Source organism: Dromiciops gliroides, chromosome 5 (genome assembly GCF_019393635.1).
Source record: "Dromiciops gliroides isolate mDroGli1 chromosome 5, mDroGli1.pri, whole genome shotgun sequence".
In the NCBI taxonomy this organism is placed as follows: Eukaryota; Metazoa; Chordata; class Mammalia; order Microbiotheria; family Microbiotheriidae; genus Dromiciops; species Dromiciops gliroides.
In genome coordinates, this window is record NC_057865.1 from 224566576 (window position 1) to 224582546 (window position 15971).

General features: G+C 50.7%; 1 protein-coding gene across 1 annotated transcript in view; it reads right to left on the bottom strand.

The window, feature by feature from the left end:
* Positions 1-12285, bottom strand: part of ITGA7 (integrin subunit alpha 7) — a 30319-nt gene extending 18034 nt beyond the window's left edge. The window contains 8 exon segments of the mRNA XM_043968606.1: positions 8-96; positions 269-462; positions 767-974; positions 2508-2639; positions 3225-3480; positions 5955-6034; positions 6143-6270; positions 11745-12285. Of these exon segments, the coding sequence (XP_043824541.1) occupies positions 8-96; positions 269-462; positions 767-974; positions 2508-2639; positions 3225-3480; positions 5955-6034; positions 6143-6270; positions 11745-11932 (1275 nt within the window). The 5' untranslated portion in view covers positions 11933-12285.
* Positions 12286-15971: the final 3686 nt, after the last annotated feature.

A 15971-nucleotide genomic window follows, 5' to 3' on the forward strand; every position in this document is an offset into this window, starting at 1 on the left:
TTCTCACCTGAGCAGGTTCGGGGACAACCCCCAGGCTGCTCCCATGATAGATGAAGACCTTCCCTTGTCCATCAAAGGGGGCACCTACAGCTATATCTGAGAGGAACAAGCAGGGAGGCTCAGGCAGGAAAGGCAGTCTTGGGCCCCAACCTTCCCTGACCCAACTTGAGTCCCTCTCATGCCCCAACCCCAGCCCCTCCCATCCCATCCTCCACCCCTCTGGCTTCTTTATTCCACTATATCATTTTCTGCTTGCTCACAGCCCTACCTGGAAAGCCGTCCTGGTTGAGGTCCCCCAAGGTGACCACACTGACCCCAAACATAGAGCCAGGAGATCCAAAGAGCCGAAGGGGAGAAACTCCCGCCCAGCGCCCTGCCTGGTTCACATACACATACACAGCACCCCCCAACTCTTCCTGGCGCTCGAAGAAATAGGGAGCACCCACCACCAAATCAGCCCAGCTGGGAAAGGAGAGAGAAGAGAGAGCCAAGGTTGGAAAACCCTCCCCAGTCTAGGAGAGAGTGGGCAGAGCAAAGAAACTACCCACAGCCATCCATCAATAACCAAGACCGAGAGAAGGGCATTCAGGGTTGGAGCCTGTGCCCTGAACCCTTCGCACAGGTCCTTAATAAACTCTCCCTCCCCTTAAACTCTTAGCAGCTGACTAAAATCCCAGAGCCAGCCGGGGCAGTGGGCACTTGAAGCCCCTTCAGGCTAACTCTGGCAGTGCCCCTTATATGCCTGACTTCAAGATGCCCCACTTACCCATCACTGTTGAGGTCGGCCACAGCTAGTGAATAGCCAAAGCCAGATGTCAGGCGATCCCCGGGCAGCACAGCCTCGGGCACCAGACGGCTGGCGCTGTCCCTTCGAAGGATCACCACGGCACCTGTGTGGTTGGCCCTCGGGGCCCCTGCCACAAAGCTCAGCTCATCTGCCCTCATCAGGCCCTTCCCCGAGTCAATGGAAAAGCCTGGGGGTAGGGATCAGAAGCAGGAGAAAAGTCGACAGATGAGCACTTCCACTACCCCACCCCAGCTGCCATGCACTTCTCAGTGCCAGAAGTCAGCAGACACCAAGAGGGAGCAGTGGCTTCTGGTCTACATCTGTCTTCCAATCCCTCTTCCTAGAGTACAGCCCCAGACTCTCTCCCCCCAACTCTAAAAGGCGGGAGAATTGGGACTCAGGGCTGCCTTCAGCTGCATCATGGGAAAACATCATAGTGGACCTGGATTTCAAAAGGCCAACCCAAATAGGCAACAGAAAAAGTACATTTGGTGAGGAGCAGGAGTCAGTTCCACCCCAATTTGTGGATGGGTAGGGGAGAAGAGCCCCTCTCCCCATGCCATACAGTGCCCCAGACTCCACGCAGCCCTGAGTATCACCCAGTGCTTTATCTTTCCTGTCCCCCCAACTCTTCCTTCTATCACCCTGAGCAGGAAGCCCTCCAGGGGTGAAAGGCCTTTAAGCAAGCCAGATCTCCCTCCACTCCCACAGCTCCCAAGTTTCATTCCTTCCCCACTGGAGGAGGGGTGGAGGTAAAACAGGAAGAATAACTTACCAAAACCCAGAGTGATTCAACCACATTTTTTTGTCCTTTCTCCCTTTGCCCCCTTCCCATGGGGTCAGGGGACTTTCCTGGGACCACTAAGGAATGAACTACCCTACCCCCTCTCCCTACATCTTTGAGTCTCCCAGGTTAACAGAGTGCCCCTGTGATAGCTAACCTTCCCCCAGTCTGCTATAGTCAGGACCCCTTGCTCTATTTGTAACAGGATGGTGGCTCTCCTTTCTTGGACACGCCTACAGAGTCTCTGAGTCTCCATTTACCTCCCCCACACACACTCAGCCTTCTCTTCTCCAACTGCTCCCACCACCCACCACCAGCTTCATTTCTGTCTCAGAGCCCAAAGTTGGCATCTTGGTAAATGGGAAGGAAGGAGAGAAGGCCAGTGTCACCCAGGAGGAAGAGGAAATCCTATGGGCCAAGGTCTCAATAGACCAACAGATGGGTGGGGTGAGGGGCTTACAAACCTAAGTAGCTATTGAGGGCCAAGTCTCCAGCTGGTCCCGTGAGCCGGTCAGCGGGTTCCAGGGTTTTATACACCAGCTGGTCAGGATCTGAGCTATCAATGTTGGTCATAAAGAGTAACCCTGCGGGGGAGGAGTGAGGGGGAGAACACCAGGGAGAGGAGACATCCGGAGGTGGGGGGTGGGTAGAGGGACACCAATATGGGGATGAGGGATGGAGAGAGAGAGAGAGAGAGAGAAAGAGAGACCAAGAGAGACCAAGAGAGACAGGAGAGGTAGAGAATGAGAGAAAATGAGAGAAAAAGAGTAACAGAAAGAAAAATATAAAATCAAGGACAGGAAAAGGCGAGAGAGAGACAGAGAGACAGAGAGACAGAGAGAGAGAAGTACAAAGACAGAGGGAGGGGAGTATGGAGGGGAGGAAGAGAAAGGAAAGCAAAGGGTTAGAGCAGCCCTGGGCTGGGGAGCCCCGTACCAAAGTAGCTGTTGGCAGGGACAGGGATGAGGCGGGGGTCCTGCTCCTTTTCTCCCCCCGCCTCGTAGGGCCCGTCGTCCAGGTGGGCCAGGTCCATGGAGCCCTGGGCACAGAGTTCCACCCGGGCAGTGCCTGTAACAACATTCCCATTTAGTGCCAGGGGGAGGAGCCACCCAGTCTGACAACTCCCCTCAGCCCACCCAGCCCACCCTCCCCTTAATTCAGCCCCAAGCCTCCTGAAACCCTAGAAAGTCAGCATTGCACTCACCAGGTGGCAGCTCAGGCAGGAGCAGCGTGCACAGGTGTGGATTGGTATGTGAGAGCATAGGCTGGAGTGTTCATGCATCTCAGGTGCTGGCATGTGCATGTGTCTGACCATAAGTGGCCCTAGCCATGCATTCAGGTACTCATGCTGGGATATTGATTCATGTATGTGCTTGTAGGTCTGGGTCTACTTAGCCAGAGGAAGGCACACCACATGTGCATCCATGTGCTGGCCTAGCAGAGTACAGATGCACACACACATGTGGCCCGTGCCACCAGGACACATGACTGTGTACATACTGGGTCATCTGGCCATGGACCGGCCCTTGGCTCTATCTCTAGAGCAGGGAGGGGTGCAGGCATCCCAAGGTCCCAAGGGTAGGAGAAATGGTTAGAGGAGGGAGGTTGGAGACAGCTTGCCCCCCCCCACCCCTTCTATAAGGAGAGACTCACCCTTCCAGTTGTAGGTGCCAGGCGCCCCAAAGAGGAGATAATGGTTGTCAGGGGAGAAGGCAGCCGAGGTTCCCTGCTGACAGAACCCAAACTGGTCGTGGCCCTGGGGTCGGCCCTCACAGAACTTCCACTCCCCTCCATCCAGCTCATCCCGAATCGTCAGGTCCTCACTCAGCACAAAGCATCGGCCAATCACATCCCGAGTCTCCAGGGTCTGGGCCACGCGCTGCCTTGCCTCATACAAGTGGGCACAGGTCTGCAGGATATGGGGAGCCAAAGGTGTCAAGGCATCATGGAAACAGACAGGACCTCCCCCCACCCACACACACTGAAATGCGGACCAAAAGATGGCCACAAGCTATCTCCTTACCTGTACTACATGCCCTGGTCTGCCTCATGACACAGCCAACCACCATGCAGATACAAGGTGCTAGCATGCACATGTGGCCCCACCTAGATTTACAAGTTTCAGACTGCCCCAGGCATCCACATGCACAAATAAACCCACACGTGCAGCTGTATACTTATTAACAGCCACATTTGCTCATGCTGTCAATAATCATAAAGAAGTCATAGATTCAGAGCTGGAAGGGACCTCAGAAGTTATCTAGTTCAACTGATCAATAAGCATTTAAAAAGTGTTTCCTGATGTGCCAGGCAATGGGCTCTGTGCTGGAGATACAAATACAAAAGTGAGCCGGTCTGCCCTCAGGGAGCTTACTGTCTTACTAGGCTAATACAACATATGTACAGATAAGTAAATACAGGATACTTACAAAATAAATGTGCTGTGATTGGGAGTGAGGGTAGATTAGGAAAGACCCCTTGAAGGAGGTAGCACTTGAACTAAGCCTCGAAAGGAGCCAAGGGTACCAAGACAGAGGCAGAGGTGAAGTTCCAAGCATGAAAGACAGAAAGCCTGTACAAAGGCATGGCGGTGGGAAATGTCTTGTACAAGGGAAGAACAAACAAGCTATCCCATCTAGAGCATAGAGTGAATGAGAAGTGGTTATATTTAATCAGCCTGAAAAAAAAAAAATGGGCTGGGACCAGATTGTGAAGAGGTTTAGAATGCCAGTACTTCATCCCAGAAGCAATAGAGGGGTGCTGATGCTTTTTGAGCATTAGAATGACCATAGTCAGACTTGAGCTTTCAGAAAATCAATGCGGCAGCCCTCTGGAGGGAGGACTGTATAGAGGTGAGACTGAATGAACGTAGAGGGAAACCTGCCTCTATACCATCTCTACCCACTCTTCTCTGCCTATGCAAACCAGACCCATCCTTCAAAGCACAGCTCATGAAACCTCCCAGGACAAATCCAGCCTGCCCTCTCCTGACCCTCTCTAACAATTTACCGTCCCTTATTCCTCCAGCAACCACACCCTACCTGGTGCCTTAGCATTGTTTGTGGGAGAACAAAGTAGGGTCCTTGAGCTCCTTGAAGCACCAAGGTAGGATCCCTTTTGCTTTGGTCTTTAGAGCCTCAGGGTCCAGGACAGTGCCTTGCATAGACTAGGTGATCAATAAATACTTGTTGAATTAATAAATGAGCTGATACCATTACATAACTTGGGTACTGTTAGTTAACTTTTCACACCCCTCCTTCAACTTCAATGCTTCTGCCTGGCAGGGAGATGATCCTTGGATGCCATCAGCAGAGTGGAGTCTCTGCCAGGTCCCCGGGGCTAGAAGATTCACAATACAGTCCTCTGGGCATGCTGGCTGTCAACAGGGCACCAACCCAGCTGGATTTGGAGAGGTTCGACATGCCAAAGTGGGCCAAGAGGTTAGGACGGTGTTGTTGTTGGGTTTTTGTTTTTTTTTTCCCACCTTGACAACTCACAAAGAACAACTGTCTCAAATGTCCACAGTGGAACAGTAGAAGAAACTCCCACATGCAATCAAGTATTCTTTAAAAACTCAGCTAGGGGGAAGCTAGGTGGCGCAGTGGATAGAGCACGGGCCCTGGAGTCAGGAGGACCTGAGTTCAAATCTGGCCTCAGCCACTTAACACTTACTAGCTGTGTGACCCTGGGCAAGTCACTTAACCCCAATTGCCTCACCAAAAAAAAAAAAAAAAGAATAAAAACTCAGCTAGGTGGTAGAGTGGATAGATAGAGTGCTGGATTTGGAGGCAGGAAGATGGGAGTTCAAAGACTGCCTTAGACACTTACTAGCCATGTGACCCTGGGCAAGTCATTTAACCTCTTATCTTAGGCTCATCATTTAGACTCAGTTTCCTTATCTGTAAAGTGAGGATAATAGCACCTCCCTCAAAGGGTTGCTGCAAATCTGTATTCCAGTGTTTCTCCTGGGATAGCTCTTGAATTGTCCCTGTATTCCAATGAACAATGTAAAATTCTCCAGGGCAAGGGTCATGTGCATTTGTCTTTGTGTCCCCAGCACCTAGGATGATACTTTACTAACCTAGCACTTGATAAATGTCCCACCATCTAAATTATAAATTTCTTGAGGGGGGCACAGCTAGGTGGTGCAGTGGATAGAGCACCAGCCCTGGAGTCAGGAGGACCTGAGTTCAAATGTGGCCTCAGACACTTAACACTTACTAGCTGTGTGACCCTAGGCAAGTCACTTAACCCCAATTGCCTCACCAATAAATAAATAAATAAATTTCTTGAGGGCCAAGAGACTTCATCGTATAAGAAGCAACCCAAGTATAGTGTTAAGTCTGAGCTCAGTGAACACTTGCACACACAGCCAACACTCACCACAACCTTGCCCCCAGGGCCCTGGCTCCTGAGGCTGACACCCAGCCACTGGTTCTCTTTGCTCTCCTTCTGCACTTCAGCTGTAGACAGGACGGCAGGAAGTAAGGGGAGGACAGGGAGAAGCCAGGTTCAATATTCCCACTCTCCTCCCTTCTCCCTCTAACCCAGGTGTCCTTCCCGCCTCAAACCTCCTTGGTCAATGTCCACTCGGTAGCAATCGCTCTCATCTCGGGTCAGAGGGCAGGCATAAAGACCTCCTGTTCGGTTAGCCGCCTGGCCGGGGAGGGCTACAGCTCGAGGGGCGCCTACCAGAAGCCTGCAGAATGGGAGGAAGAAAGAAAAGGGGTTAGAAGAGTCTCAGTCTCCTCCAAGACTTATTTGTCCTCTCTATGGAATGAGTGTCCAGGTTGACAGGGCCTTGAACTCAGGGGCAACCTGACATTGAGCACAGAGGATCTGGAGCCAAAGAACTTGGACTCAAATCCCTCCTCAGACACTCCTACCTGTGTGACCTCAGAAAAATCCCTTGTGCCTTAGTTTCCCTCTATGTAATAACAACAATAACAACAGCTCTTGTTTATAGAGCACTTTAAGTTTTGCAAAAGGTTGTTTACATAAACACTGAATCATTGAATTAGCACAACCCTGAGAAGTAAGTGCCATTTTACAGATGAGGAAAGGAAAGCAGGCAGAGGTTAAGTGACTGGCCCAGGGACACAGGACGCAAGTGTATGAGGCTGGATTTCACTTCACCACTTAGCCACCCCTAGACAGACAGATGTGCCCCCAAAACACCAGAGGTGTCTGCAAGAAGCCCCACACACCCCATCCCCACTCCACCTACACGTATCTCCACTCAAAGGCCACAGAACATGTGTTCCCTCTCCACTCGGTATTCTTAGTTTGAAAGAACCGCTTGTCCCCAGCACCTGTTCCCTGATGCCCCGCCCCCTCCACAGTCCAGGACCCCTTTGCCAAGCTTGCCCCCTCTCTCTGACCTAATTTGTTCCCTAGCAGATGCCAAGAATGCTGGGGGGAAGGCAACAGGTGACCACAGCTGGCATGGAGAGCTGGTCCGGATGCCCCATTCCAGGAGATTCATTTTGGTCCTGCTAAGCTCCCCATGGGTCAGTGCAGCTATAACCACCATCCCCCAATTCCCCAGGATTTTACCAGTCACCTCTAATGTTTATAGTGGGGCTGAGGGTGAAGTGAGGAAAGCACAGGACGGTTTCTCTGTCTCTCTGCAAACTCCACTCTCGGACCTCCCCTTCCCTTCTCCTCTCATTCTCCTCATTCCAATGGTTCCTCCTCTATCCACTGCTTCCTCTTCCCCCATTCTACCCCATTCCCTTTCCACTTCCCTCTCTATTCTCCCTACTTCCCCTCCCTCCTTCCACCCTCAAACTCTCCACCACCACTTTTGCTTTCCCAGCTATAATTTTTTTTGGCCTAACAATTTTCCACAGTCACAGCCAAGGCTCTGGCCCCAAGGGAGAGTTATGCTGGGAATGGAGAATGACTGAGCCCCCTGGGGCGAAGTATCGAAGAGGCCAAGAGTGGGAGTGTGGGGGTGGGCTTGGGAGCTAGGGGCAGATTGAAAGGGGAAAACAAAACGTGCCCATTTGGTCACATAAAACTTCCAGGCCTCAGAACAAGGAGGTAAAGGCAGGATTGGGGTGGGGGAACTGTTTTCTTTAACACTCTTAGGTTTTTCTGACTCTTTGCTCCACCTCCCATGCCAATAGAAATCATTTCCCACCCACTCGCTCCCTCTTTGCAGGAACAAGGCCAGGGGCATCAGCGAGGTGTGTGACAACCATTTGGAGCGAAGACACTGTCACTTCAGGGGAGCTGGAGAAAGAAGTGGATTATTCAGAAGCTGTCAACCTGTCAGAGCCTGTACTCTTAAGACCTCTGGACAGGGCAGTAAAACTTTTAAAGAAACTGGAAGTCAAGAAAAAGGAGCCAGTAGGACACTTCCCTCCAAGGGGGGCCCTAGGAATATCCATGAAGGACAATGTGGCTCTGAGTCAGTGAATACAGAGCCACTTTGGTAAAGAGGCACACAAAGACTGAAAGCCCTTCCAGCCTTTAGAATACTAACATAATGATGATGATAATTAATGTTTATATCATGCTCTATGGCTTAGGAGCCTCCAGTCTCTATTATCTGCCATATTTAGCACAGTACTTTTCCCACAATAAGTACTCCATAAAGATTTGTGGAATGGTTGGTTGGATGGATGGATGGATGCATGGATGCATGGATGGATGGATAGTTGGCTGGGTGGGTGGGGTGGATAGGTGAATGGATAGGGCGATGGGGTACAGAAACATGGTCAGGTTGAGCTAGATTAAAGTCTCTGCAGCCTCAGGATAGTATACATGTGCACACAGCAGACACCTGGGAGACCCTCAGCTACACATACATACTGAGTCCAGGTTGCTGGAACTAAGGCCTGGATTTGCACAGGGTCAAAGTTGTGTGGAGGAGGCTGAAAAAAGTCAGTCCCTTGAGCTCCTCTAGGGACAGAAAAGCTAAGTGTACAGATGAGCCCAGCCCCAAGGGAGAAGGGGGGAAAGGGAGGAGTCTGAATAATGGAGAAGAGACTCCGAGGACACAGGCACAGACACACATAAACTTGGGCCTCAACATTCGCTCACCTTCCTTGACAATCTTTCACCCCTCACTTCCCAATCTTAACTAAGGCTTTCTGGGCTCTTCTCAGCTCCTAGCTCACAAATTCCCCAGCCCCTGGCTCACTCCAGTCTCTGGATGGAATAGTAACTGCAGTGGCAGCCACTGCCAGGGTAAGAAAGAAAGGAAAGGAAGGAAGGAAGGAAGGAAGGAAGGAAGGAAGGAAGGAAGGAAGGAAGGAAGGAAGGAAGGAAGGAAGGAAGAGAAAGAAAGAAAGGAAGGAAGGAAGGAAGGAAGAAACATAGATAGATACATAGATACATAGATTGATTCTCAGAATTTGGGAAGGCTAGGAAGGTCAGGGGTAGCATGAACTTGAGACACGTGTCCAAGTCGACCTCCATTCCTCCAGGACACCAAAACAGAGGGACCTGTAATAACAGGTCCTACTGAACACAAGTCTCTCACTTCGGGAAGGAGGGGAAAAAAGAAGTGTCTTTCTGTGCATCCTCATGCTTAGGACACCTCCTCTGTCAGGGTATCTCCAGGGACCTCCTCCTGGGGCCTCCTCTGTAGAATCTGTTGGAGGAAACACTATGAGGTCTCTCAGGCTGGTGAGGACTTTTTTCTTTAAGATCTTCCCTATGAGTTCTCTCAATCTAAGGTGCTCTCCTCTATGGGGTCTCTCTGTAGGCTCTCTCAATCTAAATGTGTTCTCTTTTTTTGGCTGGGCAATAAGGGTTAAATGACTTGCCCAGGGTCACACAGCTAGTAATTGTCAACTGTCTGAGAGGTGATTTGAATTCAGGTCCTCTTGAATCCAGGGCCAGTGCTTTATCCGATGTGCCACCTAGCTTCCCCCTAAGGGTGTTCTTGGTCTGGGTGGTTTCCCTCTGTGGGGTCTTCTCCATAGGTTCTCTCAGTCTAAGGATTCTCTTGGTCTTGGGGGGGGCTCCCCTCTATGAGGTCTCTTTTGTGGGTTTCCTCCAAAAAAATCTCTCAATCTATGAATTCCATCAGTCAGGGCATTCCCTTCTGTGGGGTCTCTCTAAAGGTTCTCTTCATCTTAGAGTGCTCTCCTCTGTGGGGGAAGTCTTCTCTCTAGATTCTCTCAATCTAAGTATTGTCTTTGTCTGGGGGGTCTCCCCTCTGGGGAATCTATTCTGGGTAAAGGGGCCTCCTAGTCCAAGATCTCCAGTCTATAGCATTCTTCTATAAGCATCTCTCAGTCCAGGGGCCCCTCAAGTGCTGGGCAGCTTTTTCTCTTAGCTTAGGGGGAGAGGGATAGAGAGGACATTTGGGGTGCATAGAGAAGAACAGCAATGCTGAAACTACAACAGGAAGAATTTCTGCTGTCTTCCTATCTTTCCCCTCAACAATAGGTATCTGGACCCCCCCCCTCAAAAAAAAGGTGGTTCTGTCAGTCTGGAATGAGGAAGAGGCCTGCAGCTTAAGCAGAAGAATAGCAAAGATGACCCTGGCAGTGTCTGCTCATCCACCAAATGTTCTGCACCCCTCCCCAACCAGGCCCAGCACACCCTACGGGAGAGGAAGGATCAGGCTCTACCTAATAAATCAGTCCCCAGAATGGCAATGGGGGAGGGGGCTAGGAAAGCTGGGATGGGGGGGGGAACTAAGCTAGTAAAAATAACTTAGAATTTCCCTAGAAATAACTGAGTGCTCATCATGTCCTAAAAAGGTCTCCAAATCTGGAAGACTCAGGAATCTGGCAGACAGAGAGTTCCACGCAGGAGAATGTGAGGGACTCCAAAAGAAGACAGCCACTCCTCACTCCTCACAACTTACAAGAGATTTAAGGAGCCCTGGTCCCATAACCTACTCTCAGGTGACTGGGAGCAAAGAAAGAGATAGTAGCCAGCCCTCTCTCTAAGGGAAAAAAAGAGGATGAGAAGGCAGCACCTCCTGGTACTATTGCCCCAGCCCCTTTCAGAAAGCTTGATTGACAGGGGGGAGGAGAGTCTCAGGGGGCCAGCACTGATCATAGTAATGGACTCAGTATGCCTTGGGGAGGCTCTAGAGTGGTGAGTTGGGGTAAGCTAAGAACCCCCAGCCCTGGGGTAATTAGGGTAACAAGCAGCGTGAAAGACAAAGGAGAGAGGATTCTGTTGCAGGTAAACTTTTCCCCCTTCTCTTTATCCCTCAAGAAACAATCTCCACTCATACATGTAGCTAAAGAAATGCTCACCATACACACAAATTTCACAGGTGTCCACCTTACACCCAATGGAGGTACTCTAACTGGTCCTAAGGGATCCCAAACGAACCGTTCCCACCCCCAATCTTCCTACAGATAAGATTCTATGATGCTAAGAGTTTGGAGTGAGAGGAGGCAGGAACAGCAACATAGCATCCTTCCTGGGGTCTAAAGGGAAGCTGAAGCTCAAATTACTTAGATCCTTTTTTTATAACTCCTTCTTTTGAGACCCTGTGTGCCTGGACTATTGCCCACCCTCAGCCAGAACAGTGAATCATAGCTTCCAAGGCCCGTTCCATCCCTCTGCCTGCCCTACCCTAGCTAACAGAGATGCCAGGTCTCTAGCTCGGTTTTTTTTTTTATTTAAATTTTAAAAACCAAATCCCTGGAAAGGCCACTCATCGATCTTCCTCCCCTCCAGACAGCTTATCTCTCACCACTCTGACTGCTGGGAAGTTATTTCTGGTGTCTAACCTTCATGCCTTCCACTGTAGTCTCAGCCCCTGCCCCCTCCTCTGAACAGCCTGAGAATGGTATGTCTCCTCCCTCTGTGGAACCTTTTTCTGGTAAGGACCGAGTACTCTCAGTTACTGAGTCAACCCAAATAACGCGTCCTGATGCTATTAAGTTTGCCACTAGAATAACACCGGGTCTCGGGCCTGAGGGAGACAGGTTGGGGACCAAGACAGAAGGCTAACTAGCATCTCATAGGCAGGCTCAGAGGAAGACTCCAGACTCCAGACTCCCAGTTCTCAGATAATGTACAAGTTGGGTATCGTAGGGACTTAAGAAAGGAGGGTGGGGCTCTGTGTAGAATGCAAGAGCTAAGGCATGAGGGAAAGATCAGCAGCAGATGGGGGAGATGAAGGTTGGGAGATGAAGATGGGTTTAGGGCAGGGGGGCAGCCCAGGACCACTGGGACTGAGTGACTCACCAGCTCTGGGGACGGGGCCGAAGCTGCTGATGCAGGGCCACGGAGAAGCCAAAGAAGCTGCCAGGGTCACCCTCCTTGCGCAGCGCGCCCATCACGTCCAAGTTGAAGGCGCCGGCCCCGGAAAGCAGCCACCCCAAGATCAGGGAGCCCCAGAGGCAGCAGAACCGCTGGGGGCGAGCTCCGGCCATGGGGATCGTGGACTACCGAGCCCCTCTCCAAGGACCCCGATCCGCGCTCTCCGGTCTCGTCGCCCGGATCTCCCCTGAATTCTCTTCTGATCTTCACGACTCTGCCAGCTCGCCCACTCCTATGCTCAAGTCCCCCCCCTCACACTCTCTGTCCCTCATTCCCTTACACACCGGCTCCTTCTCCAGCTCCCCGGCTCCAGCCCGGACTGCTGACCTGCTGAGCTCTGGCTCCCGCTCCCACTCCTGTCACATCCCCCGGGGCACCGCCCCTGGCCCCTCCCCTGGCTCCTCCCTCAGTCCTAGCAGGTGGAAGAAGCCGGTAAGGAGTCAGGGTCAGGGGCTACTCTCTTAGTTCCCCCTCCGGATTCAGCCGCGCCTTCCCCACCCCACCCCACCCCATCGCACCCCCGCACAAAGCATCGGCGGCCCCGCCTCCGCACTGCCCTCCCCTGGGTGAGAGCCGTGCAGTAGCTGCCGGCCTGGGGTGGAGGCGGCGCGCGGGAGCCCGCGGGAAAGAGAGGAAGTCAGAGGGGACAGGGGGCTAGGCAAATTTGGGAGGGAGAAACAGAGAGGCAGAAAGAAGAATGAAAGGAAAGAGCGGGGCTGGGGAAGAGGAAGAGAGAGGAGAATGACAGAAAGACTCACGGAAAACCCAGAGAAGATAGACGCGGAGTGAGCCAGGCAAAAGGATTAGGAGCCTCTGCGCCTGGACATAATTTGGGTTAACACCTTGGCTTGTGAAGGGATTCCTTAGCATCCAGTGCCTTCCCTCCCACCCCCTCACGCATCCCACCTCTACCCCACAAGCGCCTGAGCTGGGGCAAAGGCTGGATTGGCTACAACTTGTGCCTCCTAAGTTTCGGGGGGCTCTGGAGGAGAAAAAGAAAAATGAAAGGAAGAGACAAGGCCGTGGGCTGGCTGCAAGATAGAGAAGAAAGAAAATATGAAGGAAAAGGAAATGTGGAGAAAGAAAGGAAGAGGGGGCAGCTAGGTGGTGCAGTGGATAGAGCACCAGCCTTGGATTCAGGAGGACCTGAGTTCAAATCCGCCCTCACACACTTGACACTTACTAGCTGTGTGACCACGGGCAAGTCACTTAACCCCCATTGCCCTGCCCAAAAAACAAGAAAGAAAGAAAGAAAGAAAGAAAGGGAGAAAGATGAGCAGACAGGACCAAAAAAAAGTCACTGGGTGAAAGAAGATAAAAAATTTTAAGGGTACTAATAGTGTGGAGAGAACGTGCAAAAAACGAGGCAGAAGGTTAAGAAAGGGGAGGACTGAGGTCTGTGCCCTTTACTCTCTACCCCCCTCTCCAATGAGTGCCTCTGCCCATTTGGAGTCAAGGGCAGAGGGAGGAAAGGTGGAGAGTGGTAGGCTAACTCCAGGCAGACTCTTGGGTGGGGCTGACTAGGGATTCCAAATAGGACCAGCATGTCTGTCCTTCCACACACTTTCGCACTATTGGGACAAAGGCCCAGACACACGCTCCTGGAAAAGGCCAGGAGAAAGAAACGGGGTGGGGAAGAGAGCCCAGGGAACATTTTCCAACTTCCCTGCTATTTATAACTCCAGCTAAGCACCAGGGCCAGGATAAGACATAGGAAACAATTTAGAAGGCCCCAAACTTCCCCCCTCCCCTTTTGGGGTTCCCTCTCTCTCATCTGGTATGTCTCCCTCCAGCAGTCTGCCTTTCCCCTTTTCTTCATCTTTCTGATTGTCTCTATGTCTCCCCTTTCTCTTGCCTTTGTCTCTTGTCTCGGTAACTGCTTTGATCCTTCTTGTTTTCTTTATTTCTGCATCCATCTTTTTGTCTCTCTCTCTCTTAAGACTTTCTTGATTGTTTGCACCTCTTTTCCCAAGGTTCTACCTCTATCCTGTATCTTCTCTATCTCTAACCCATACCTCCTTCTATGTCTCTTTCTCGGTTTTCTCTGGATATTCCCCAGAGACCAAGTTTCTTGAGATCAAGAAAATGGTTAATTGTTCTAAAATCAGGTCTCTGGGTCTCCTGAATCTCAGGCCAGACCTCTAGCTCCTAAAGCATGCAACCACCTTCCAATCCTTCCTGCAACACCAGCCATTCCCCTGATCAGCACCTTCATGATTTTTCTATTTACTCTCATCCCCACTCCACCCTGCTGATTTCACCAAATCTCAGGGTTCAAGCAAATACCAGGAATGTGCTCCTGACTTCCCAAGTACAAATATTTGGGAAGTCACCTCACCCAGCACAGTAGGACAAAGACGGAGAAAAGAGAGAAGCCTCCCAGAATTAGCCTGACTATAAATAACCTTTCAGACAGTCAAAGGAGGGAAGGCAAGGGGTGGAGGAGAGAATGGGGGGAGGGGGCAAAACAGTGGCGTCAGACCAAGCTGGGTATAAAATTAGACCCACGAATCTGTTCCTCTGAAGGGAAGTAAGGGGCCCTTGAACATGGGCTGGGAGGAGTCACTGGGGAAGCAGTAAAAGGAGAGAAGAAAGTCAGGGGAAGCTGGGAACAGTGGGAGTTCATTTGGACAAATGACCTGCCCATAAGATGCCATTACATTTCTTATGTTTGAGTGAAGAGCTGTCCCAAGCTTTGTATTGTTCTACAAACTTTGGAGAACAATAAGCAAGTGCTGAACGAACCAGTTCTATACAAAGACTTTGGTCTTTCCTGGAGGAGAAGGGGAAAAGAAAAGAGGGGAGGTGGGAATGGCTGGGGTTTTTTTTCTCAAATCCACCTCCTTCCAGCCTTCATGCCCCTTCCTGTGTTGGTTGGACTCCCTACTATTTTCTTCCAGATAATCTTATTCTGCCCCCAAACCATCTTGAAATAAAGACTGCAGAATTCACTCTTCCCTCTATGTCAACCTGAGGAGACAACCTTGGAGTTTTTGTCCTAGAGGCCACCTCTTCCTGCTGAGTCCCCAACACATAAAATATATTCTGACCTCAAGTATTTCCCCAGAACCTCGGACTCCTAGCCAAAACAAAGGGCCAGACCATGGCTAGGAATTAGAGAGTAGAGACAGTCAGTGGAGAGCCAGTTTGGCCAATCTAATGACTGGGGACCAGAAGGAGACCTTAAAACTTTGTTTTGTTTTGTTTTGTTTTTTCAAGGCCATGAGGGTTAAGTGACTTGCCCAGGGTCACGCAGCTAGTAAGTGGCAAGTGTCTGAGGTCAGATTTTAACTCAGGTCCTCCTGAATTCAGGGCTGGTGCTTTATCCACTGTGCCACCTAGCTGCCCCCAGACCTTAAACTTTGGAAAGAAGACTTAGGAAGCCAATTCTTATTTCATGAGAGATGTTTAAATCTCAAGATTCACTTCTTTTTGAGTTCTGGTCCTCATCTTGAATTTAACTAGTCTACTCCTCACTACCCTCTCTAGTAAATACTAGGTCATCTCCCTCCACTTTAGCCTCCCAGGTTGTAAGGTGTTTATCCATGCCTCTATGCTCTGCCTGAGTTCCCCATATTCTCCCCATACCCTCATGCTCTCCTAGCTCCAAGCATTTGTTCAGTCACTTTGGAGCCTAATAATGCAGTTTAGAACTCTGCATTTAAGAAGAGGTAGAATAGGAGGCAGCTAGGTGGTAAGGTGGACACTTACTAGCTGTGTGACCCTGGGCAAGTCACTTAACCCTCATTGCCCACCCCCCAGCCCCGCTCATCCCCCCAAAAAAGAGGTAGAATGAATTCCAGGGGGGAAAAAAAGAATGAAAGGGAGGGCATTAAAGTCCAGGTCATTCATTTAATCTTAAAAAGAAAGGCTGGGTGGGGCAGTAGGTGGTGCAGTAGATAGAGCACCAGCCCTGGAGTCAGGAGGACTTGAGTTCAAATCCAGCCTCAGACACTTAAACACTTACTGGCTGTGTGACCCTGGGCAAGTAACTTAACTCCAATTGCCTCACCAAAACGAAAAAGAAAAAGAAAAAAAAGGCTGGGGACAGGGGCAATGGGGTGGGGTGGAGATGATTAATAATAGGCTAGAAGCATCATTCACAGAAAGTGATAACAGACCTGTCTTCATCTTTTACAAGGAAATTGGGCT